Genomic DNA, 26,900 nt, shown 5'->3' with positions numbered 1-26,900 from the left:
ATCAGAGGGGAGAACCAGGAAGCAAGAGGCTTTCTAGGAAATACAGGGTCTCTTTAGGGATTTCTTTAAATTCAAATTATGTAATTAGGTGGAGATGGACATTATTTCTTCTCCCTATGTAAAGGGATTTAGAGAAGGAAATCACAAAATTCCTGAGAATAGGTTTAAAATTACTTGGAACCTCACAGGCTTGTTCTTGGCAAACACTGTCAAGATATACACAGAAAAGTATATGTGCTGAGTCCTGATGGCTGAGCAGGTCCCTCGGGCTTTGTTCCACAGGACAGGACATTTCCTCTGCTGACTTTTCCTACCTCCTTTTCCAATCTTTGGACTGTTTTTCTCCCTGACAAGTAAAGAGTGACAGGATCTTTTATTAAAAAGATCAGTAGGTCTATATATAAATTTTTAAACATATATACCTGCCTCTGAAATTGTCTTATTAAGAATACCTTAATAATAATCCTTTCACTTTATTGCAAAAGACACCATTGTAATAGCATGGCTAGGAAGGAAATGCAGCTAATTATCAAGATGAATCATTTAGCGAGATGGAAAAAGTTCCTTGGGTGTAAAAATATCTAGTGATTGACATGTTACCAAATTTCCACAAAATAGATTTCTCTGTAATTTAGACTTTGATTTCTTCTTCTCATAGATCACAGGAACCTTCCTGATCAGCATGAGTGTCGGGGGATCATTTTTCATTATGAAATGAGAAGCAAGGGCTTCTCTAGGGCAGTGAAAAGCTCAGGATGCTTGCTTAAAGATGTCAGCCCGGCAGTGTTCTCCCCTCCCTGCGGGGATTTCCTGTCTCCTGGATCTTTCCTGTTGGCGTGCTGTAAGGTCTTTGGCTTTTACTCTGCATGCATTGGGGAGTCGCTGGAAGATTTTGAGCAGAGGCATGTCGTGAGTGACTCAGGCACTCACTGGTTCTCACAGGGCTGCTCCAACAATATTAGAGTGGACGAGGACAGGGGAACTGCAGGGGCGTGGTGAGGAGGCCAGTGAGCGCGGCCCTGTTGTTTCTCTCTTGGACTTCATTTTCTGCCACCTTCCTCTGGTGCCTGGGCTCCAGCCCACTGTTCTCCTTGCTGTTTCTTGAACCACCCAGCAAAATCCCACTAGGGCCTTTTGATGGGGCCATTCCCTCTGCCTGGAACCCTTCCCCAGGCATCCACAGGGCCTCTTCTCTCCCCTCCTTCAGACACCACCTTCTCATGGAGGCCTTCCCTGACCATACTGTTTAAAATTGTCCTCTACCCAGGCCAGGCCCTCCCTGTCTTTCTCCCCTATGTTCCTTGTATGCACTTACTGCTGTGTGCCATACTCCATGTTTATTTGATCGTGGTCGGTTTCCTCATACATTCAGAGTGGGGGCTCCATGCGGAAGGGCTGGGCTTGTTCACTGCTGTGTCCCTGACACCTACACCTGTGTCTGACTCACAGTTGGGTGTCCTGAGAGTGTCTGAAGTGGGTGCCCTTCCAGCGCTGCTCTTTCCTGGCAGTGGGATTCAGGGCACCTCCCGAGCGCCCCCATCTCAGAGGGCTGTGGTGAGCCCTGAGAGCGTATGAAGTAGGTTATGGGAGCACACTGTCACCTCAGTAGTGCGTCCATGCCAGGCCCTTCCTTTACTTTAGTCTTATATGTCAAATGTCCTCCAATGGAAGAGAGCGCATAGCTACCTTTTCAGACCAGGCACACACCTCTGGACACCATTTTGTCTATGGTCCACGTCCTGGCCAGCCGTAAAGATAGATCAGTTGCTGGATTTCCAAGATCCCCCTGACTTCCAGGGCCTCCCTTGTTCCCAGGGAGCCCCTGCACCCCATCCCCCTGTGCATGTATCATGAGCCAGCACCTGGCAACCACTGGAAATGTCTGGCATTGCCTCAGCCCTTCTAATGGAGAAGGCCCCCGTCTCCTGCCTGCTGGGCCCTTCAGAGCCCCTACCTCAGGCCTCATTTGGTTTTTCCTGAGACAGTTGAATGGGGCCAAATAAAGAGGAAGACCAGCATTTGTGAACTTGATTGAAATAGCTGCTATTTCACCACTCTCCCAAGGGCAAACTGTTGTACCTATTTTTTTTTTTTAAAGATTTTATTTTTTTCCTTTTTCTCCCCAAAGCCCCACGGTACATAGTTGTATATTCTTCGTTGTGGGTCCTTCTAGTTGTGGGATGTGGGACGCTGCCTCAGCGTGGTTTGATGAGCAGTGCCACGTCCGCGCCCAGGATTCGAACCAACGAAACACTGGGCCACCTGCAGTGGAGTGCGCCAACTTAACCACTCGGCCACAGGGCCAGCCCTTGTTGTACCTATTTTTATTATAATTGCTCATTCTCTCCTACCTCATTCAGGGTGCTTGTTTCAAGCGTGAATACCTGGTTGAATCTGTATAACCCCTTATTATCAACCTGCCTTTGTTTGCGCACAATGATTGCCGTTTCAGCTCTCCTACTGGGCCCCTGTTGTGAATAATCTAAATTTTATTTTCTCAAAATAGAAAGAAATGTGATATCTTGCTGGTTCTTCAGTTCCTCAGGATTGCAAGTCCCTGAAACAAACAAATGTTCTGTGTCCCCAAATTGGTGGCATACAGCTCTTAGTTGAGAGAGGAGGATGCTGGGAACGCCGCTCTTGGCCCCAGGACCTCCTGACCTGCCTCCACCGGCACTGGTTCATACGCCTGTCCTCCAGCCTCAGTTTCTCCACCTCTTAGTGAGGCCGTAGGCTTATACTTTAGAAATATTGTGAATATGACTTTGAAGATGAAAGTTTTCCCCCCAGACCACTCCCCATTATCATCACTCTGCAACCAGAGATGAAATGGAAAATAGACTTTGAGACTTTTAAAATGATTCATTGCTGGTCTTCAGAGGCAAAATTCAGATAGGAAAGCTTATCAATTATACTTTTGTTTCTACTCAAAAACTCATGACTGCTCACTCAAAGGCGCCTTGTTCTCATCTTAAAACATTGTTTACAGTGTCCCAGATGAAGGGCAACAAGTCCTGGGGTTTGGTATTTGGGTGGTGCCGTTATTCCCTGGGGAAAGAAGTAACAGTTTGAGACGAGGCGGGGTTGGGAGGGAGGGCTCGCTCCTTCCAAGTGTTGGATTTTGTGAGGATTCTGACTGAACAGCCCTAGTACTTGTTCTGTTGCTGAAAATAATTATGGTTACTTTTGTTTCTGGAACGTTTGAGAGGAAATTAAAAAGAGATTTGTGGCCTGGAGAGTTTGGTTTTAAAATGTAAACACAGGAGTTATGAGTCCGACTCGGCAGCGAGTCACTTGCTTCTTGAAGAGCAGCAGCTTGCTTCCTCGATTTGTCTCTGTTATCTTGATGTTTAATCTGTATTCCTGGGCGGATGGTCAGCCCCAGCACATCTCCACGGGGCAAGTGGCCTGGCCTTGGCACGCCACCTGGTAAATCTGTGTGCCGGGGGAGGGGCTTCAGCTGGCAGCCCACGCCGATTTTCAAGGCGGAATTGGACTGTTCACTCTCAAACACTTAGTAACATACAACTGTTAGAAATAAAAATCCCTGTTCTTGGGCAAAAAGGCACACAGGGGTGTCCTTGTAAGTGACATAATTTACTTCTAATCTCTTATGGTAGGAGCTACCAAGCTGAATTTACTTTCCAGAAAATTCTAGTTTGTCTTCTAGAAAATTGCATTTTGTCATTGCAGAAGAATTTTATTTCCAAACGAGTATGCTTTTGAGCAAGAGTTTGGGAGTCACAGAGACAGAGGTTGAGAAGGTGGTGATGTGCAATGGCAATCCTCAAGTTCAAGGAGAAAAAAAAGTCATACTTTCATCGGGAAGCTTCTTTTTACCTGTCCATACCAGAGAGTAGGTCCTGGCATTTAAGCGGAAGTCAGCATTTTCTCTGCTGTAAATAAAGAACGTCGCGCTCAGTAAAGGGAGACTTAGCCTTCATCTTCATTACTAACCAAAGAAATGCGGGGAGAATTCCCATCCCTGAGGTTTCTGAGGCCAGGAATGCTGAGCTGTATTAGTGGGATCACCGCAGTGGTAGCTGGTGTTGACCGGTAAGCTGTTATGTGTCTATAGAGGGCAGGCAGTGGGATGTGGAATATGTCCCAGAATTATGTAAAATAATCAGAATAATTATTATTGCCTAAAACTTCAGTGCGCAGCTAGAAAAGCAAGTAGTGACGCACTGACGCCTTGCTGAAGATGGCGTAGGAAAATCCTGGCAAACACTGGGTCTGTTTTGGAAATGTTCTAAAACCAGACTATTAACACAGTGAGGCATTTTAAACGTAGCTTGCTACGTGTTTGGAGAGAAACACATACCCTTTTCTTAGGAACATGAAACAAACTCTTTGAGCCGCAGGATCACGGTGGGTGAGTTTAAACTGCTGGGATTAATAAATCACAGCTGCAAAAGTGAAATTCTTGGCAGGATTCTTGATTCAGCTGTTTTCCCCTTGCCCTGTTACATTCCAGATGTATCGTCTGCATTATGTCCAGAGCGAGCAGCCAGCTTGCTTTTTTCCTCTGTGGCTGTTACATGGCTGCCCTGGGAGTCCACGCTGGGGAGCATTACGTGGCTGATCATCACAAGGCTGGATATTACGTGGCTGCCGTGTACGAGCACCAGTCAATCTTGAGTCCGAATCCTCTAGCTCTCACCAGCCGCAAGGAGGCCTTGGAGCTAATGAACCAGAACCTCGACATCTATGAACAGCAAGTGATGACTGCAGCCCAAAAGGCAAGAAATGCTCCTGGGTTAGAACCTTAGCTTGTCTTGCAGAACAGAGCAAATTGCTCTTTAGCCTCTGTCAGTGGTTCCTGCAGCCCCTCTGGAAAGGCAGTCCAGCTGGTAAAGCTGAGTCGAAGTGGTCAGTTGGCTAGAGTCTCACTACTTTAGAGAGTGATCCATGGACCAGCAGCATCAGCATCCCCTTGGAGCTTGTGAGAAATGCAGAATTTGAGCCCTGCCCTAGACCTGCTGAATCGGAATCTGCATTTTAGCAAGATCCCCAGGTGATGCTTTTCACCTCAAGTCTGGGAAGCTCAGGGCTAGATCCCTTGTCCCCAAATGTGGCTGTGTGGAGCAGTCACAACTGATTGTAAACAAATGTGGGTGCCTGGGTCCCACACCCGCAGAGTTGGATGGGATGTGGGCTGGGCATGGGGATTTTTAAGGCCCCCCAGGGGATTCTGATGTGCAGAAAACTCTGAAAACCACCAGGCACGGATGGCCTCTCATGCTGTCTGAGGCGTTCAAAGTGAACTGAAATAATGAGCAGCCACAGATCTGCAGTTTGCTGCCTTCACATTTTGGGGGGCTCATTTCTTGTCTCTGTGCCAGACTATGAACAGTCTGAGGCCGCAGTCCAGACAGAACCGAGCCCAAATGGATGAAGGGAGATTGGTGCCAGCCTTTGTGAAGGCTTCCTGCTTGGCCGGCATTTCCCCTCCTGCCAGGAAGGGTAGGGCAGAGAGGGAAATGTCGGTGCCAGATGTTACTGTGAGAGAAAATGCCCTGTTGGGAAATCTATAACTGAAGGGAAGCATGTCCTTTAACCTGAACCCTGGGGCAGGGGTGACCCAGCCCAGCCGCTCCTCGAGGAAGCCCCGCTCTGCCTCCGCGGGAGGTAAACTCCATGCGAGCAGAACCTCCCCATGTCCAGGAGTGCAGCTGGCAGACCCGGTCCTGCCAGCAGGTCCTGCCCCACGTAGTCCCCGCCTCTGCTCAGGGTGGCCAGGATCGCCTGGACAGCCACCATGTATTGCTACATTAAACGTTCTAGCCTGTGATACGTATAAATATCTGTGTCTGTCTGTCTATAGATCTAAAACCAGTGTTGGAAGGGAGCCTAAAGAGCTGGTCCAGCTGCTTCTGACGGGTGACACTCCTCTCTTTTGTTCCCAGCCTGACATCCAGGTTCTCCTTAAACACCTTCAGCAGCCCAGAACTCCCTGTCTCACACGTCCACTCATTCCACTTGAGGACAGTGGAAAGATCTTCCTTTCAGTGAGCCACCATCAGCCTCCCTGTAACTGCCACCCATTGTTCTGGCCTCGGAGCTAAACAGAGCAGGCTGAGGCCCTTACTGGGGCGGGCCGTCTCCCCAAATGGAGGATGGCTGTCATGGTCCCCCGCGGCATCTTGCTCCCAATCTATATATCCCCTGTTCCTTGCGAGGGGCAGTTTCCAGCTCTTCTTTCCAGGTTGTCTCCAGGCCCAGAGTTGTCCCACTTCTCCCAACTCTGTCTGGCAAGGGCAGGATGGAGTAGACCCATCACTGTTCTTATTCTAGACGTTGTCCCCAGAAAACTTTTGGCCTCCACACCTCACTGTGGCTTCATAAGGCACTTGCTGTCAACAAAAACTCCAGAGCCTTTTTCACACACACAGACACACATGCTGTCATTACCATCCTGTACTTACAAGGTTGATTATTTAATCTGAGAGCAAGACTTCACATTGATGCTGTTAAATTTCGTCATTCCGGCCGGTTGGGCTATTTGGGGACCTTTACTGACATCCCAGATATCAGTTACCTTCACGTCATTCACACATTTGATACACACCTCATTTGTGTCTACGCTGAAGTCAGTGTAAAAAAATCTGGGGCTGTGCACTCAGACCTCCTGATGACACAGATCCACTCGAAGCGTTCTCGCACAGTGTGTGCTTGCGCAGCCCTAAAATATCACCTCCTGCTTCTCCATCCTGTCCCCACAACCATTCTAAGACATTTGCAAATGCCATTCCGAAACCGTGAGACAGTGACTGGAGGCCCTGCATTTTAAGAACCTGCCCGCCAAACGTACAACGTGTTCTTGTGGAACCCGTGCCGGCCGCAAGGCCCCAGTCCTTCTCTGTTTGTGATCAAGGCGTGGGGTGAAGATCCTGGTCTGGTCATTCCTAGTGCTTACAGATACCTTGGCTTCCCTACAGGGTCATATGTCTTAAAGCAACTTCTCAGACAAAGCGATGCCAAGCATGTGTCAGAGTTTTATATCAAACCTGTTATAAGGGCAGAGGTTCATGAACAAGCCAATAAAAATATTTCTCTCTTGGTAGAGGCATTTATAGGGAAGAAAAGTCCAGCCAAAGATAGTAGCCTGGTCAGTCACTGGACTGGCAACCTTACTTCCTCAGTAGTTCTTGATCTCATTAAGGTCTATCAGAAAACTGCTTAGGCCATTTATCAGGAATGCTGATTATTTCGTAGAATGTTCCTAAAACGTTGGCGATCACATCAGATCCAAAGTGCCGCCCCAGCTCCGGTTGGCTCCTCTCCGCATCCCTGGCACATATGAATTCAGGAATGCAGTTCAATTTTGATGTTAGTCTAATATGCATATGTAACTTAAATGTTATTGTCCATAAGAAACCACTCAGTGCTCTCAAAGATTTATTTTTAATAATGGAAAATATTTGTCCAAGTATAATTTTCAAAAAGTTAAAAACATGACTATATAAATGTAGAGTGGACATGTGTCAAAGCTTTTATTTAAGTCATTAATTAATGAAGGGACTAGTAAGATGGTAAAACTGATTCAAAAGAGAATTTGAGAAATAGAAATGTGGGTATGTCAGCCAGTGAAATGAATGAATTTTCCAATAAATGCAAAACTGACTAATGTCCTACAGGACAATAAAATTGTAATCTCTAGGGTGATCTTTTATTAAATAGCAAAGTGAAAAAGTGGTACATTCACTAGATAAATACTCCTTAAGTGAGCCTGGTAATCAGTACCCTAGTCTATCTTGGAAAGATGTACATTCTTCATCTTACTTTATTTCCAAGTTTGTGATCATCGTTCTTTACAATGTGCAATAAGATGTCCAACCTCATACTCTGCTGGAGGGAGTGTACATAGATATAATCTGCCAGTGTATATTGAGAACTTAAAATTTTTCACACCCTTGACCCAGTACTTTCACTTATAAGACTTTATTCTAAAGAAATAACCAGAGATCCCATCAAAGATTTGTACCCAACACTTATTCGGTACGTGTTTTGAGTGCCGTGTATGCAGGTGGTCACCACAGTTTTCTTTGCTGTAAAAAGCTGGGAACAATTCAAATGTCCAAAAATAGAGGATAAAATACGGTGTCCTCTTAAATATAATACAGCTATTACAAATGATATTCTTGAAAGTATCTTTGTAGTCTTGATATGCTGTGTATTGGGAAAGTCTAGATGGAAAACCATGTATTTATTACTATTTCAATTACACACACACAGAGAAAAAAATGAAAATAGCCAAGATATTAACAGTAAGTGTCTTCATGCTATAGGATTATAAATTCTTACTTTATGTTTTCTGTTTTCCAAATTTCTACAGTTAAACTTTTGAAGCTTTCATAACCAGGAAAAAATTGCAAGGAAAGAGTTTGCAGTGCATTCCAGAAGTAAATGACACAAGTTGCCTTGTAGATTTTATTTTAGGTTATTGTGCATTATTCATGCCTTCTCTGCCTTCCTCCTCTACCTCTCACTTTGGAGCAATGCTCCAGGCTTGGCATCGTAAGCCCCGTTGGTGGAGAGCAGAGGCCCTGGCTGAGCACTAAGGGCTGCCCTGTGTGTTTGGATTTCCTTAGGTTGCTGCAGATGTCACAGGGAGCCCCAGCCTGGCATAGTCAGGGAGCCCAGGGTGTCTCCAGGTGTGGGAAGAGGCCTGTAGGGTGGTCAGGATTGTGGAGGGAGCCTTCTAATTCCCATTTGGGGAATTGCGAGTTAGAGCAAGTCCTTGTTTCTATGGTGGAATCAACACTCTTGAGTTTTACCAACCAGCCCAGCAAGTCCCAAATTTGCCTGCACATTAAAATCACCTGGGGACTTTTAAACAAACACTGTTACCAGGACCCCACCCACAATCAATGCAAGAACACTTTTTAGGGGTGGTCCCAGCATCACCCTAAAGAAAGATTGTTTTTTCAGAAGCTCCCCATCTGATTTAGATGCACAATGAAGGTTGAAAACCAATGGACTGGAGATAGTACGTGAATGAGCCCAATATTCAAGGCCTTTCATAATCGGCCCCATCTCTTTGCACCACCAAGAACTCCAAACCCCTGTTAACCGCTCAGCAAACTGCTCCCTTCAACCAAGCTCAGCCATTCCCTCCTTCCCTGACATGTCCCAGGTGAACCGTCAATGGTTGTTCCGAGAGGACTTTGTCCTTGTTTTCTCAGAGTTAGGCCAAGTGTGTTGGTTTCCTCAAGACTAGGATATCTGATGAGAGTCCATCTTTGTACCTCTGGTTCCTGGTACAGAGCAACTGCTTGATGGCTGTCAGAGGAATGAATGAAAGAATGAACGAATGAGTGAAGTGGTGCTTCCCGTTATCTGATCACATACTCTACTTTGATGTTTTTGACTTACAGGGTGTACAGATTATAGTGTTTCCAGAAGATGGCATTCATGGGTTCAACTTTACAAGAACGTCCATTTACCCATTTTTGGACTTCATGCCGTCTCCCCAGTTGGTCAAGTGGAACCCATGCCTGGAACCCCAACGATTCAATGACACAGAGGTGTGTAAGGGTCTCAGCTTTCCTCCTCAGTAGGCCGAAGGCATGCAGAGATGAACCAAGCCAGGGGCCAAAAGCCAAGACATGTTAAATGAGGCTGAAAGGAGACCCTTGGATCCTAACAATCTCAAACTCCATGTGCCACACATCCATTCAGTAAAGAATGTCTGGTATTATGAGGCATTTACTCATCTATTGGTCATTTTATTTATTAACAAGAAATACATGAACATATGCTTATAAAACAAACAAATCAAACAGAAGTAAAAAAATGAGAGTCCACCTTCACCACCCCCCCACCCTCGTCCTACTTTCCTTCCTAGAGAAACTGCCATCAACAATTTGGTGTGCCTCCATGTATATTCTTTTCTGTGAGTTTCATAGTTCTTGACAGCCTCTCTTGCAGCATGCTATATGCTTATTCTTTAAGTTTTGCTATTGTAAACAATGTTTCAATGAATATCCTTGTACACATACTTTTTTTTTTTTTTTTAAGATTTTATTTTTTCCTCTTTCTCCCCAAAGTCCCCCCGGTACATAGTTGTGTATTCTCCGCTGTGGGTTCTTCTAGTTGTGGCATGCGGGACGCTGCCTCAGCGTGGTCCGATGAGCAGTGCCATGTCCGCGCCCAGGATTCGAACCAACGAAACACTGGGCCGTCTGCAGCAGAGCGCGCGAACTCAACCACTCGGCCACGGGGCCAGCCCCGTTGTACACATACTTTTGTAAACACGTCCAAGTTTTTCTGTAAGGTTCCTAGAAATGGCACTTCTCCTCTGAAGGATACGACATCTTAAATTATTTTAGAGTACCAAATTTCCCCTTTAAAAGAGTGTGATTTCACTTTACATCCCCGGTCATGGTACATGAGTGCCTGTTTTCCCACTTTTTGATCAATGAAAGATGGAATAATCTTTTGCATTTTTACCAATCTTTTGAAAGTGAAAAGTGATATCTCATTATTACTTTAATTTGCATTTTCGTATTACTAATACGGTTGAGCATCTTCTCAGATATTTGTTGGCCATTTGTTCTTCTAGGAATCACCTGTGCACATTCTTTGCACATTTTCAGTAGTAGTTGCTTTTTTTATTGATTATATTATATATTATGGACGCAACACAGGTATTTTTCTATTTTAAAATTATAAGGCAAAAGATAGGATTTTAAAAATCTATTTGGGGGCCGGCCCCGTGGCCAAGTGGTTAAGTTCGCGCACTCTGCTGCAGCGGCCCAGGGTTTCGCTGGTTCGGATCCTGGGCACAGACGTGGCACCGCTTGTCAGGCCATGCTGAGGTGGCGTCCCACATGCCACAACTAGAAGGACCTGCAACTAAAAATATACAACTATGTACCAGGGGGGCTTTGGGGAGAAAAAGGAAAAATAAAATCTTTAAAAAAAAATCTATTTGTTTCTTCCTTTCTTTTTCTTTAGGTGCTCCAACGCCTGAGCTGTATGGCCCTCAAGGGAGAGATGTTCCTGGTGGCCAATCTCGGAACAAAGCAGCCTTGTCACAGCAGTGACCCAGGGTGCCCAAATGATGGAAGATACCAGTTTAACACGGATGTTGTGTTCAGCAGTAATGGAACCCTTGTTGACCGCTACCGAAAACACAACCTCTACTTCGAGGCAGCGGTTGATGCCCCTCTCAAAGTAGATCACATCATTTTCGATACCCCTTTTGCCGGCAAGGTTGGCATCTTCACTTGCTTTGATATATTGTTCTTCAACCCTGCCATCCAACTCCTCAGAGACTCTGAGGTGAAGCACATTGTGTATCCGGCCGCCTGGATGAACCAGCTCCCGCTCTTGGCAGCTATTCAGATTCAGAGTGCTTTTGCCATTGCCTTTGGCATCAACTTTCTGGCTGCTAACATCCACCACCCGTCTCTGGGGATGACTGGAAGTGGAATATACACCCCTCTGAAGTCCTTTTGGCACCATGACATGGAAAGCTCCAAAGGTCATCTTATAATCGCCCAGGTAGCCAGGAATCCACAGGGCCTTGTTGGTACAGAGAATGCCACAGGTAAAATGGACCCATCCCATAGTAAGTTTTTAAAAATCTTGGCAGGCGATCCATACTGTGAAAAGGATGCTCAAGAAGTCCATTGTGATGCAGCCACCAAATGGAACATGAATGCTCCTCCCACATTTTACTCTGAGATGATGTACGACAATTTCACCCTGGTCCCTGTATGGGGAAAGGAAGGCTATCTCCGAGTCTGTGCAAATGGCCTCTGCTGTTATTTACTTTACCAGAGGCCCACTTTGTCGAAAGAGCTGTACGCCCTAGGGGTCTTTGATGGACTCCACACTGTACATGGCACTTACTATGTTCAAGTGTGTGCCCTGGTCAAGTGTGGGGGTCTTGGCTTTGACACCTGCGGGCAGGAGATCACAGAGGCCACGGGGATATTTGAGTTTCACCTGTGGGGGAACTTCAGTACTTCCTACATCTTCCCTCTGTTTCTGACCTCAGGGATGACCCTGGAAACCCCTGACCAGCTTGGCTGGGAGAATGGCCACTATTTCCTGAGGAAGAGTAGACTGTCCTCTGGCCTGGTGACAGCAGCTCTCTATGGGCGCCTGTATGAGAGGGACTAGGGAGAGTGTAGGGCGGGCTCTGGCTGCTGTGGGACAGCCCTGCACTCACACAGCCTGTAGCCTACAGCCCTGGGGCCGCCCCTCTGCCCCAGAGCCCCTCCTGGGAGCTGTGGGAAGAAGTAGGGGAGGCAGATTCCGCCGTGTCTCTTCCTCTTAAATTCAAATTATTGAGATATTTTCTACTCGCATTCATCTTTTTCAAGCCCCATCGTCTTTCAGCAAATCTCTCATTACACAGTTAATTTTAAGAGCTAAAACAAAAATAAATGTCAGTTTATATTTTACACATCCACAAAGCAGTGGGTTTTGTGAGTGTCTGTGTGTGTGTGTTTTCCTCGTTCTTGTTGTTGATCAGGAGACACCCAGGACATGCAAGTATTTCACAAGCCTCAAACATTTTCAAAGTTAAGAAACAAACTCTCAAAGCAGAAGCTGTATTAGAAACGGCTGCTCTGGGCCCCTCTGCATTCTGGTTGACCAGAATTCTATCCAGACGAAACCGTAACACCAGAGCCACCAGCAACCTCAGAATAGTGGATCTTGAAGCAGCTTTTAAAAATAGAAGGGAAGTTTTTCTCACATCTGCCCGTCTGTCAGTTAAAGGAATGTGTCAGGCAGGACTCATAATGACTGGGAAGAAGGAGTGCGGTGCCCCAGAGAGAGAGAGACTGGAAAAAAGTACTGAGGAGAGGGCAGCAGTGGGAAGGTATGAGTAATAGGATTCTTTCAGCACAACGTGTCTCATCAGGGATTCCAGGGACTCTAATAAATCACACCGGCTTTGGGCAAGAGCCGCACAGTTGCCCAACTGCGCAGCATGGAATGATGCTGGCACAAGTCAACGCGCAGTCCCCCAGGAGGGCCCTCCCCCCGCAGAGAGGCAGCGCGCCTCCTGCGGAGAAGCGGCAGGGACTGTGGTAGAGGTGGCCCACTTAGTCATTTATTTAATCCCTCAACGGGGGTATCTGGAGAGCCCACCAGGTACAGAGCAAGGCCCTTCCACACTATTAGTTCCAGATGTAAAATCATCATATTCAGGGGGGAAAGACATTTTTTTAGGTCACTGATTTCTGTATTATTTGTACCCAACGTTTCAAAGTCACTTAGACTCGATGCCTAGTGACTGTCTCAGTTTATAAGGCGGAAAATGAATAATTTGTAACGAGAATGGATAGTTAGCCTCTGGGATTTGTCTCTGCAGGGTTGTGGCTGTTTAGTTTTATCCTCTTTTTAAATTAGGTTTTTAAAAACAGTATGTGCGTATATAAAATTATATAAAGAAGAAAATGAAATGCCTTCCCTCTCCCCCTGCAGTGTAGCCTTCCAGACCCCTCTCTGGCTTCCAGGCAGGATAATGAAGAGCACAGATTCCAGGGTCAGACTGACCAGCTTTGCTGCTTGGCCTCACTGTGGACTCTTCCCCGCGTAGACCGTGGACAGTTTGCGTAGGCCTGTCATGCCCCGTTTTCTCATCCGTAGACTGGGCAGTACATAACCCGTGTGGGAAAGCAGCGGAGCCCCGGCTGACTCACTGCTCCTTCTTGAAGGCCCAGAGTGAGTCAAGTCTCCAGGGAATAAGCAGGAACAGCTCAGGATTCCTGAGGAAGCCCTGGGACGTCCCCTGGAATGGGAGCGGGGCCTCTCCCACCAGATGGCAGAGCTCACCCGCCCTCCCCAGTGCAGATCTCGCCAAGGAGGAGTGAGCTGGCAGGCAGCATGTGGCTCCGGATGTGGCTGTCCGCCGCCCACTCAACTTCCCTGCCCCAAACCCCAGGGAAACAGAAATTATCTTAAAAATGCATAGTGTTGCTTCATGCCAAGATGATTCACAACAGCCTGAGAAAGAGAGAGCCAGAGAGGCCAGACCTAAACACAGACTTGGTGGAACCGCTTCACCCGGTAAACGTTTATGAAGCACCTGTCGGATGCACATTCTGCCCTTCTGAAGAGAGCACCCAGAACTTTCCCTCAGTTACTCTCCACTGACAATTTAGAACTAACTGCTCATGAAGTAGAAATGAGACGGGAAAGAAAGAATAATGGTGGTGAAACAAAATGATTTTTACAGTAAAAACTAGTGGTAGCCAGATGGCAGAACAAAGTAGAGGAGAGGGGGAAAATGAGTAAATCATTCTCAGAAAAAAATACACCGATGACTAATGGTTCTGACGTGCTTTTGTCAGCGGTGATCTAGAAATTCAGGAAGCAAATGGCAATCTTGACCATCACATAGAGGCAGGAAATCAAATGTATTTTTGGCCGAATCCGACTTGGGGAAGTCGCTGCTCCGTGTGGTTTCCCATGTGGGTGCAGCTGAGTGCCTCTCTGTGGTTTTCCTCAGGGAGGAAGTGAGAGGCACAACGAGCTGTGTTCACACTGGACTTGAAAAGGCCTGTTCCGAGAGAGGGCAGAGCCATGCCCTGCTCACAGAGCATCCAGTCCCAGCGCCCACCACACCCTCCCCCGAGGGGACGGCCTTCCCTGTTGGGGAAACCCACCTGGGCCACCCCTTACCTACAGGTGGCCCTGCTCAGAACCTGTGGCCCACGCCCTGGCCATCACACACTGAACCAGGAACAGGCGCCTGCCCCAAGACCAGCTAGTTAGAGGGCCGGCTGGTCGCCTATGAGGTGGCCTGGACGGAAACCCTGCCCAGAGAGGGACAATGGTGAGTCAGCCGCTTGGATTCTCAGTGAACTTCAGAACTGCTCAAACACCAGTTACCACTAAATGAGCAAATGACTTCTCAACAAAGAGGGATTATACGTGGCAAAATTTTTAAGAAGTTTTAATAATATGAAATGTGCAGAAAGGCCCAGATTTAAAACAAATGCTGATGTGAAGATCTGTGAACAGAACTGCCATGGAGGCCTTCAGTCTCTCCTTCCCGAGCCTCCCTTCGTGTTGGTTGCCTATTCCCACGTAACAAATTGCCCTAAAACTTAGTGGCTTCAAGCTGTCCTGAGCATGATTAACTCACACAGCTTCTGTGCGTCAGGAATCTGGGAGTGGCTGAGCCGGGTGGTTCTGGCTCAGGCTCTCTCATGAGCTGCAGTCAAGATGTCAGCCGGGGCTGTAGGCAGCTGAAGGCGTCACTGGAATTGGAGGGTGTTATTGGTAATTGTGTCCCCTAACAAGGTATGTTGAAGTCTTAACCCCTACTACTTCAGAATGTGACCTTATTTGGAAATAGTGTCTTTGTAGGTGTGATTAAGATGTAGGTTAAGACGAGGTTACACTAGAGTAGGGTGGGCCCTTACCCCAATAAATGGTGTCCTTATAGGAAGAGAAGACTTAGACACAGGGAGAAGACACCATGTGATGACAGAGGCAGAGATGGGAGGGATGCATCTATAACCAAGCAACGCCAAGGCTTGCTGGCAAACGCCAGAAGCTAGAAGAGTCAGGAAGGAGTCCCTCCCACAGGTCTCAGGAGGAGCATGGCCCTGCCAACACCTTGACCTTGTACTTCTAGCCTCCAGAACTGTGAGATGATAAATTTCTGTGTTTTAAGCCACCGGTTAGTGGTACTTTCTTATGGCAGCCCTGGGAAACTAATCCAGAGGATCGCTTCCAGGACAGTTCGATCACATGACTGGCAAGTTGGTGCTGGCTGCTGGCAGGGGGCTCAGCTCCTCACCACAGGGACCTTTCCGTAGAGCTGTTTGGGTGTTCTCATGATGCAGCAGCCGGCCTCCCCTGGAGCAAGTGATCCAAGAGGGAGCGAGGTGGAAGCCACAGTGTTTTTTATGATCCAGCCTCGGAAGTCACACTTCATCATTTCCATACTATCCTATCGGGTTACTGAGGTCAGCCCTGCCCATTGGCGGAGGGGACATAGGGCATAGATGCCAGGAGGTGAGCATCATTGGGGACCATCTTGGAGCTGGCTATCACTCCCCTCAGTCCAAATCCCATCTCTCCTGTTTCTCACCTCCCTCAAGTTCACACCCTGCACAACCTGTGCCCTGCCTGCGCTGAGCCCTCACGCTGACCCCTGACCAAGAATATGGCTCTCTGGTCCAGCCATGGCCAACTCCTCTCAACTCCCCAATGTGCTGAGCACCATCTGGTCTCAGCATTGTTGTGTTTGCTTGAAATGGCCTCTTCTGATGGGGAAACTTGTCCATCCTTCAAGGTCCACTCCATCATCAACACTTTGTGAATCTTCTCCCACTAAACTGACTTTTCCTGCTTCCAGTTCCCACAGCCCTTCCTCGTTGGGCCATAATATTTATCCAGATTCTCTCTGCCAGAATGGGAGCCACACCTAGAGTAGCCACCCCGTAGTGAGTGGCAGCTCCATGCTGGATGCAGCACATAAATGCCTCCCTTAACCTCCTCCACAAGCCCTAAAGAACGTTTGATATGGCCACTTTGCAGATGAGGAAAACTGACACAAAGATGTTAGCAAATTACCCACGTGCAGATCAGTGCTGATACAAGGATTTGCCTCTTCTCGACAGTCATTAGAGTCCCACCCTCAGAGAGCAGAGAGGGAAGCCATGCGGAAAGAGCAGCCTGGCAGGAGCAGTGGCCTTCAGAAGAGAGCCAGGCAGACGATGGTGATCTGACAGGGAGGAAGCTAGGGAATAAATATCATATCTTCTGTCTCTTCTCCCACTCCCATTGCCTGCTGCCGCTTCCCTTTGGCTGGACCCAACAGGAAGGCAGAAGGCAAGAAAGTCTGGTCGGTGCCACCATCTATAGGAGTCAGTGTTAGGGTCACACAACAGAATGGAAAGGTGGAGCATGCAGGGAAGGGAAGTGCAGCATAGGCATGATGCTCCCATCATGTTCTGGAGGCTCCTGAACCAGTTCATTTCAGAAGTTAGAGGAGTTAGGACAGAGAGCCCAGTGAACAGATGGACTTCTTAATGAGTGGACTCATAGTAGCTAGGCTCAGGATAGCCCCCAGTGAGCTCTTCCTCCTGTTATGCCCTGTGTAGTGCCCTCTCATGTTGTTCCAGGGTTTTTCTGTGTGACCAATAGAATATGGCAGATGCAATGGCATGTGACTTCTGAGATTAGGTCATAAAAGATCCTGTGGCTTCTGTCTTGCTTCACACTTGCTCTGTACCTTGGATTATTTGCTCAGGGGAAAGCCAGGTGCTGTGTCCCAAGGAACCCTGTGGAGAGGCCCATTTAGCAAGGAACTGAAGCCTCCTGCCACCAGCCACACAAGTGAGCCATATTGGGAGTGGATCCTCCCGCCCCGATCAAGCCTTCCCATGACTGCCGCCCAGCAATATCTTGGCAGCAACCTCATGAGAGACCCTGAGGCAGAACAAACAGCTGGGCCACTCGTGAATTCCTGATCCTCAGAAGCTGTGAGATATAAAAGTTTGTCGTTTTAAGTTTCGGGATAATTTATTATGCAGCAATAGATAATGCAGTAATCTTCCTGCCAGCACCTAATCCCCTGCCAAAGTTCAAATCCATGTGATGCTGTCTCCCAACTGTCCCGACTGCCCCTTGACAGGTCTCTCCCCTGCTATTATGTGTTGGGTTACCCAAGGTCAGAAATCATCTTTCTTTTCCCATGGTTTTGAAGAGTGAAGTGCACCAAGGATATTCTCTGATGGAGGGAGAGGAACGCAAAGAGGGATCCATGCTGAACACAACCTGGTTGCTTTGAAATTGGAAGTTCCAGAGGAGGCATTCTGAGCATGGCCAGGAAAATCTCCTGTCTCCAGAATTGACCTAACCCACCCCAGGCGGAGTCATCCACCAAGCTTGGTGTGGTGTAGACCAGGGGTTCTCACAGGGTGATCCCAAACCAGCAGTACCAGCAGCACCTGGGACACTGTTAGAAACACAAACTATTGAGCTCCACCCCAGATCTGCTGGATCAGAAACCCTGGGGCAAGTCCCCTCAAGCTGTGTCTAATACGCGCTCCAGCTGACCCGGATCCCGATGAAGTGCGAGGCCACTGCTCCAGTACTGTGCCTTCCCCAAAGCAGGTGTGCAGGCCGTAATCAGCAGCTGCTCACCAGTTCTCTGAAACAGGCAGTGCACCCATTTTACAGAAGGGGAAACTGAGGCTTGGAAGGGAAGTACCTTGCCCAAGGCTAAACAGCTCGCCAGCAACAGAGCCAGAGCCTGCCTGGAATCCACGCCCCGCCCCCAGGACCAATGCACAGCCAGAGTTTCCAGATTACCAACCCAGAACTCACTTCTCTCCTCTCCTCGTGCAAGTTTTCAACCCATTATTAACCCCCCTGGGTGACTTTTTGTCATCCAGATATATTACTCTGCTTTTGTTTTGTTTGACCGAAAGCAAATTAGTGGGGAAATCCTACCCAGAGCTGAGAAACTGCCTTTCCTCAGGGTCTGTGTAATTCTGAACGTTCACGGGAGGCTTCACGGGAAAGCAGAAATCTTCTTGAACCAATCAATTTATTTGCAATTATTTTGAGAATAATCCCCTTATTCAGTTCCAACGTGAGAAAGCTGGCAGTGGAATGCTTTTCAAATCTTTTAATCTGGTGCTTCAACATTTTGAATAAAATATGTGAGATGGTTGCTTGTGTTTATGCTTCCTGGACATGTCTGTATCGAACGTTCCATGCAAGTCAGATGGTTAATTTTATCAATACTTTAAGTGTTTAAAATTGCTGATGTATTATCACCTGCTTTGGCAGAATGAAATCCTAGATCCCTTTAACTTCAAGACTTGGTTTGCAGTTTATCTTATGAATCCCGAGTCTATTGCCAGAGGCTCTTGATGTGTTAACTGAAAATACCACTACGCTAAAAGCAAAGACACCTCCTTTCTCACTTCCACACTCTAAATACACCTACAGAACACGTAAACGATCAGCATTTTACATTTTCTCTGAGTATTGGAATGTGATAGTTGAAATTTGTACCACTGATCTGGAATTCCTGAATAATCAAAGACAGACAAAATTATGTACAGTGCCATTTTAAGATAAAATGTATATCTGGGGATTCTAATTCTTTAAAAATAGTTGATCCAACTGTGGATATCTTGCAACTTTCATAAAATGAGGCGTGAAAATTAAGTATTTGCTCTGTGTAAAATACTGGGCTAGAAATCGTGTAGTGTGCAAAGTCACGCAAGAAAAGACTGTTACCTTTAGAGAGGGCTTATTATCTAGTGCTCGTATAAACACGGAATGTAAACAGACACACACACGTATGTGTGCACACCCCCCACAAAACAAATCAGTGAAGGATACTGTGGCAGATTGTATTCTCCAAAAAAGGCTGCAACAGTTATTTCTGGTTGTACTTGCTCCTCCAGAACTTTGCCCGGCCATATCAAGAGGTGGGGTCCATCCTCCTCCTCTTGAGCCTGGGCAGGACTTTGTGACGCTCTGTGAGCAGAATGAGCAGCCGTGGCACTGCATGACTCCCAAGCTGGGTCATGAACCACCTTACCGCTCCTCTCCAGCTGTCCCTCAGAGCCTTCACCCTCAGAACCCAAACGCCGTACTCTCAGGAATTGCGGGCCACATGGGGAGACTCACCAGGAGAGAGGGAGGCCCCCAAGCCTCAGCCCTGGCGGAGCCCCCAGCTGACACAGAGCCGGCCCCTCAGCCATCTGAGGGAGCCCTCTTGGAAGTAGATCCCACAGGCCTCAGACAACTCCCCAGCGGACGCTGCAGAGCAGACAAGCCTCCCTCGCACTGCCCAGATCGCAGATGCCCAGCAAAAGAAGTGATCGTTGTTGTTTGAAACCACTGCATTTTGAGGTGGTTTGTTATGCAGCATTGATGGCTAGAGCTGATTTAAACCAACCATAGAAGTTTGTCATATTTGAAGAACTAAAAAAATTAAAAACTAAAAACGGCCCCCGTGGCTCCCCTGCGGCAAATGAGGGAGCCGTGCAGTCAGGGCAGGGAGGCAGGGCCGGTGCGCAGGACTAAGGCGGCGCCAGCAGCTTCTGCGGGGAGCAGGAGGGGGTTCCAGGCAGGGATGCCACGGTCCAGGAAAGGGTTCCTCTGGCTGTGGAGGGAGGTTTTCCAAGAGCCCCAGCCCCTCCTAGGTCGGTTGCACCCCACGACCAGCCAAGAGAACTTACCAAGGGACTGTGATAGACTGCAATTAAAGAAAAACTGTTTTTTAAATTTATAATAAAATAAATAAATAGCAACTTAAGGGGGAAAAGACAGTACTTCTTTGGGATTATCCATTTTAAAGTTAACATTTTCTAATACAGTCTTGCGTGAATTTTTAAGACTATTAGACTCGTCAAAAGAAGGTGGGAAAAAACCCTACATTCATGGGTAACAGAAAGGCATTTGTTTCCAGTAAAAATACAGATCTTCAAAGACTGGTTGCATTCCAAATTTTTCAGCAGTCATCAAAAAAAACAAAGAAAGATGTGTCCTCTGAATTGTAATGTGCATTTCATTTAAATTGCTGAGTTTTGGGGGGTCAATCATACAAGGACTGTGACGTGTGTAAGGCTAATTACTGGGTTGATGGAATATAGAGACAAAGAGATAATAAGAGCCATTATTTTGCCATTATAAATGAATCTGAAAAGAATGAAGAATTTCATTGTTTGCAATTAATACAGCACAGTTTCGCCCCTGTATTCTCTAGGCCCCTGTAAAATTCTGTTTCAGATCTTTCCTAGGGATGGGCAATATATGTTGAATATGTAAAATGAACATATGTCACAAAATGGATTTGTTCTCGCAAAGCAGCACAACAAAAATATAAAACAAGAAACTAAATATTTTTAAAGCACTAGCGTGAGAATGCAGAGACCAGGCCTCGCTTCCTAACTTGCTGTGTGACCTGGGGCATGTTGCTTTACCTCTCCAGGCCTAAGTTCCCGTCTCTGTAAAGGTGGGCATTAAACCAGGTGGTTTCAGTTCCAGCTCCCTGGGAGACTGTCCTTTTCCCTCTGTCCTTGCTAATAGAAAATAAGGTAGTAAACAGCATCCACATATGCAGGGAAGCTCTCATTATAGAACACTTTGTTAAACAAAAACAAAGACTGCTTTTGTAATATGAGTCATCTCTCCCCAGCCTGGAGGCCACCCGCCTCTTCCTAGCTCACTCATTTGTTTAACCTGTTTAGATTTTCATAATCAGTGTTGTGACTATCTGCTGCTAAGTGACGGAACTACTATGAAAGTTAATGACTTGAAATACCCATTTGAATTTGCTGGTGGATTTGTGGGTCAGGAGGTTGGGAAGGGCTCTGGTGTGTCGCTCGTCTCTCTCCAGCTGGAGCGGCTGGGGCTGGCCAACCCACTCCCCAGACAGTTTCCCCACTCATGTGTCTGGCACACTGACAGGACAGCTGGCAGGCTCTGCTGGGCCCCTCCACGTGGTCCTCCAGCACGGTGGTTTCAGGGTGGTCAGACTTCTAGCAGGACATCTCGGGGTTTCCAGAGAGTGTTATGAGAGACAGGAAGAGGAAGTGGCCTGTGATTCTGAAGGCTGGGGCCAGACATGGACACGGCAGTACATCTGGCATATCCTTGTTGGTGAAGTTGCTGCAGAGCCCACCTGCATTCAAGGGGAGGGAACACAGGCCCCACCTCTTGGTGGGAGGAGTGCAAAAGAACTTGTCGCTTTTACAAATCTACCTCAAAGTAGGCTGCTATATTGATATCAGCTTTTATTTATTGAGTGCTTCCTATTGCCGGGCATAGTGACTCACTTAATCTTTCCAATAACTGTATGAGATAGATATCTTTATTATCTCCATTTTACAGATGAGGAAACTGACACACAGAAAGGCTAAACAACTGGCCTAAGGCCACTCAGCTGTATCTGAGCCAGGTTTTGAACCTGGGCAGTGTGTGCACATTAATGAATTAGCTATGCTACTTCTTAGCATAACTTTATGTAATTCTTAAGAGCAATGATAAAGCATATTGCAAGAACTATGCAAGAGTGTGGCCTTTCCATATTTCAGGTCAACGCCCTTCACAGGTGTGGATGGTCCCCGCTGCCTTTTTGCTGTGAGTCTGTGGGTCCAGAAGATGGCGGGGATACTAAGGCAGAGCCATTCCTGGGAAAGGGGGCACCCCTCTGTCGGCCAACTTTGGCTCAAGGACTCCCAAAATGCTTTGTCAAACCTTCGTTAGACTATATGGCAGGCTAGGATGCTCCCACCCAACCTTTGACCTCTCTCTCCTTCACTGGGGTTAGACTTGTTTTGTAATCTGACAGCTTCCCAGCCACCCGTGACTCCATCCCTATTTTCTTTCATCTCCCCCAGTGCAATTCTTGCATGTTTAAAACTGTCTTGACATCTGCTTCTTGGCGGACCCTGACTAAGAGAGTGGATATTTCAATCTTTTATTGCTTTCCTTACCATTAATGACTAGCTGTTTCCATCTCCTCTAAGAGAAGACTACAGATTAGGGAAAGAATCAAAGGCTTCTTTTCTTAGCTGCCTTTTGGGAGTGCTTCCCATGTACCCGACACTGTGTTAAGTCCTTCATATGCAGTCTTCCTTTCATTCTCCAACAACCCTGTGAGATCTGTAGAATGACCTCCATTTCATAGATGGGACATCTGAGCTTTAGGGAGATTAAGTTATTTGCCCAAGGTGAGCCAGCCAGGATGTGGCAGAGCTGAGATTCTAGGCTGTTTGTGATCTCATTCAATCCTTCCTATTAGCCAATGGAATAAAGCAATAATAAGGAGAGCTAACACTTCTGCATGCTTACTACGCACCAAGCACCTTTCATGTATTTTCTCATTTAATTCCCACCACCACCCCATGAGGGAGATAGTTATTGTCCTCATTTTACAGATGAGAAAACTGGGGCAGGGAGAAATTGTTTGCCTAGGGTCACCCAGCTAGGAGGTGGCAGAGCCAGAATTCCTCCTGGGCAGTCTGGCTCCAGAGCCCACGTTCTTGCCTCTGTCTCACCTCCCACTCAAGGCAGTACTGTTGCGGCCATGTGGAAAGGTGCTGCACAGTAGCTGCTGTTCGTGTGGTTCTGCTTCCATCCTACACTCATGAAGGGAATGCCAACTCAGAAAAGCTGACCTTTCCCTCTTCCGATTCCCAGGCCAGATATGGTGGTATTCTTGCTTCTAAACACTGCTCCCTCTGCTTTTCCACAATTTGAACCCACATAAAACATACTAGCCTAGGTATCTGTGATGGTTAACTTTATGTGTCAGGTTGACCGGTAAAATATTTCTGGTTGTGTCTGTGCGCATCTCTCTGGAAGAGATTAGCATTTAAAATCTATAAACTGAATAAACATCACCCTCACCAATGCCAATGGGATTTATCCAATCTGTTGAGGACCTGAATGGAACAGAAAGGCAGAAGAAGGGTGAATTTGCTTTCTCTGCTTGAGTTGGGACATCCATCTTCTCCTGCCCTAGGACATCGGTGTTCCTGGTGCGTGGGCTTTTGGACTCAGACCAGGACTTACCCATTGGCCCTCTGATTCTCAGGTCTCAGAGTGAATCACACCACTGGCTTTCTTGGGTCTCCAGCTTGCAGACGGCACAAGGTGGGACGTTTCGGCCTCCATAAATACATGAGCCAATTCCTATGATAAATCTCTCACATAATTATATTTTATTATATTATTTATTACATATGATGTATATGTATTTGATATATATATCTTATTGGTTCTGTTTCTCTGGAATCCCCAACTAATACAGGATCCAGTCTCTTAAAATGGAACACTAGGAAGCCATTAAGCACCATGTGTATTTATTGTACTTATTATTTTGTATTTATATACAATACATTGACATGGAAAAAATTTATAAGATAGCAAGTAAAAAAGCACGCTACAAAAATGATATATATTTTGGCCTCATTTAAAAAATATGGCTCATATTCATAGCTGTGGATTTGGAAAAATAAAACCACTTTTAGTGTTTATTGTGCACTCTCAGAGGTAAGATTATGGATGGTTTTGTTTGCTCCTTTTTGCTTATGTTTCTAAATTTTCTACTATAATGTATAACTGTGTAGCAAGAAAAATGTTAACACACATATTTGATGTGAAATTGACATATGTATGCTTTCTTCACTTGATTGTAAATCTTATCAAATACAATTCTATAAGCCAAACAATGCCATTTAAACAGGACCGAAGTTTTCAACAGGCCTCCCTTGAGGTGAAGCATCTACCCTGGTACACCACTATCTAATATGTTTACATCTACTTTTAGATTTTCTTGTTTTTGCAGCCATTTAAGTTTGGAGATAAATCTAAACTAATTGTTTAACATTTGTGAAGAGGAAAACAAGAGATACAGATACAGAAGGCTGTTTAATGAGAAAAGAATTGCAGAGAATTTTAGATCCAATTAACATTTACCATTTTGAAACATTTTTTTCTAATTAAAGAAATACATGCCCATAAAATTTTTCTATATGATGACTCGAGTTTTTAGAAAACCGTGCTAGCCATTGTTCTGTGTACATACTTCACCCTTTTAAGAGCCACCGTTACAAAGCTGCTTCTCTCATCTAGAAGACTAGCGCCCAGCATAGTATAAACATTCAAGGTATTTATGGAATACCTCAATTTTGCCATAATTTCTTTAGCTCTGTCCCTCTCTTCTCCCCAAGTGACTTTGTGAGATGGGAAGTAGATGAATCACATGCTACAATCCAGATGAGACTCTGGGTCTGCTCTGCTAACACAGTGAAGAACAAGTCACAAATTTCAGGGGCAGCCTATGTGCTTTACATGGCCATTAGCCCAACTCACAGGTTTAACAAGTTAGTCTTGACATGAAGTCTCACCCTATTGAAAGTAAATTCCAGACATCAGTATCATTTCATTTGTAAATATTTCAGTATATCTAAAAGATAAGGATTCCTTTTAAAAGCATAACTCCTTTTGAAAGCATAACCACATTATCATTATCACATCTAGAAGAAATTAACTGCATTTTCTTAATACAATCACTCAGTATTCAAGTTTCCAACAGTCTCAAATGTCATAATTGCTTTTCCACTTTTTAAATTGAGATATAATTTACATACCAGAGGATTCCTCATTTTAAAGTGTACAAATCAATGGTGTTTAGTATATTCAGAGTCCTGCAACCATCATCACCATCTACTTTTGGAACATTTTATCGCCCCAAGAAGAAACCCAGTACCCACGAGGAGTAACTTCCATTCCCCCTCCCTCATCCTCTGGCAATCACTGACGTACTTTCCATCTCTATGGATAATGGATATGCCTCTTCTAAAAGTTTTACACAAGTGGAATCATACACTATGTCGTCTTTCGTTCCTGGCTTCTTTCATGTAGCATAATGTTTTCAAGGTTCACCCATGTGTAGTATGTATAAGTGCTTCATTCCTTTTTATGGCTGAATAATACTTCTTTTTTGGACATACCACATTTTGTTTATCCATTCACATACAAGTTTTTGCATGAACATATGTTTTCGATTCCTTGGGCATATACCTAGGAGTTTAACTGCTGGGTCATCTGGAGAGTCTAGGTTTCATTATTTCAGCAACTGCCAGACTGTTTTCCAAAGGAGCTGCATCCTTTTACCTTCCTATCAGCAATGTATGAAATTTCAAATTTCTCCACATCCTTCCCAATGCTTATGATTGTCCATTTTTTAAAATTATAGCCACCTTAGGGGCTGTGAAGTGGTTCCTCATCATGGTTTAGATTTGCATTTCCCTAATGGCTAATGATGTTGAACATCTTTTCAAGTGCTTCTTGGCAATCTGTATATTTGCTTTGAAGAAATTATTAAAATCTTGCACCTAGTTAAAAATTCAGATTATTTTTCTTTTTGTTATTGAGTTGTAGGAGTTCTTTGTATATTCTGGATATTAAACCCTTATCAGATATATGATTTGCAAATATTTTCTCCATTTTGTTGGTTATCTTTTCACATTCTTGTTAGGTCTTCTGGTACACAGAAGTTTTTAATTTTGAGGAAGTCCAATGTATCTGTTTTTTCTTTGATTGCATGTGCTTTAGGTGTCATAACTAAGAAACTATACCTAATCCAAGGTCACAGATTTGCAGCTGTTTTCTTCTACAAGTTTTATAGTTTTAGCTCTTACATTTAGGCCTATGATCCATTTAAAGTTAATTTTTACATATGTTGTGAGAAAGGAGTCCAAATTCATTCTTTTGCATGTAGACAACTAGCTGTCCCAGCACCATCTATTTAAAGAGTGTTTTCTTTCTCCATTGGATTGTCTTGGTTCCCTTATTGAAATCTATTGACCACAGATGTATGGGTTTATTTCTAGACTCTCAATTCTATTCCATGGATCTATATGTCCATCCTTAAGCAAGTAACACACTCCTGATTACTGTAGCTTTGTAGTAAGTTTTGAATTAGGAAGTATAAGTTCTCTTTTTTGTTTTCTATCAAAATTCTTTTGGCTATTCTGGGTCCTTTGCAGTTTCATATGAATTTTAGGGTCAACTGGTCAAAAAGGCAGTGGAATTTTGATAGGGATTGCATTAAATCTGTAAACCAATTTGGGGGATATTGCCATTTTAACAATATTACATCTCTCAATTCATAAACACAGGATGTCTTTCCATTTATTTAGGTATTCTTTAATGTCTTTCAATGATGTTTTGTAGTTTTCAGTGTACGAGTTTTATACTACTTCTGTTAAATTTATTCCCAAGCATTTTTTTTAGATGCTATTAAAAGTGGAATTTTCTTAACTTCATTTTTGGATTGTTCATTGCAAATATATAAAAATACAATCGATTTTTGTATATTTATCTTGTAGCCAGAAATTCTGTTGAATTTCTTAGCACTATTTTTTGGTGGATTCCTTAGG

The 26,900-nt window shown here is 45.4% G+C and overlaps 1 protein-coding gene across 1 annotated transcript in view; it reads left to right on the top strand.

Moving 5' to 3' along the window:
* Window positions 1-12,431, top strand: part of BTD (biotinidase) — a 40,199-nt gene extending 27,768 nt beyond the window's left edge. Inside the window, exons 2-4 of the mRNA XM_005600921.4 lie at window positions 4,478-4,742; window positions 9,381-9,530; window positions 10,963-12,431. Coding sequence (XP_005600978.2) covers window positions 4,478-4,742; window positions 9,381-9,530; window positions 10,963-12,135 — 1,588 coding nt within the window. The 3' untranslated portion in view covers window positions 12,136-12,431. The remainder of the gene's footprint in view (window positions 1-4,477; window positions 4,743-9,380; window positions 9,531-10,962) is intronic.
* Window positions 12,432-26,900: the final 14,469 nt, after the last annotated feature.

Source organism: Equus caballus, chromosome 16 (assembly GCF_041296265.1).
Source record: "Equus caballus isolate H_3958 breed thoroughbred chromosome 16, TB-T2T, whole genome shotgun sequence".
Classification (NCBI taxonomy): Eukaryota; Metazoa; Chordata; class Mammalia; order Perissodactyla; family Equidae; genus Equus; species Equus caballus.
The sequence above is the reverse complement of the archived record's forward strand: the minus strand, read 5'-3'. Positions and strand labels throughout refer to the sequence as shown.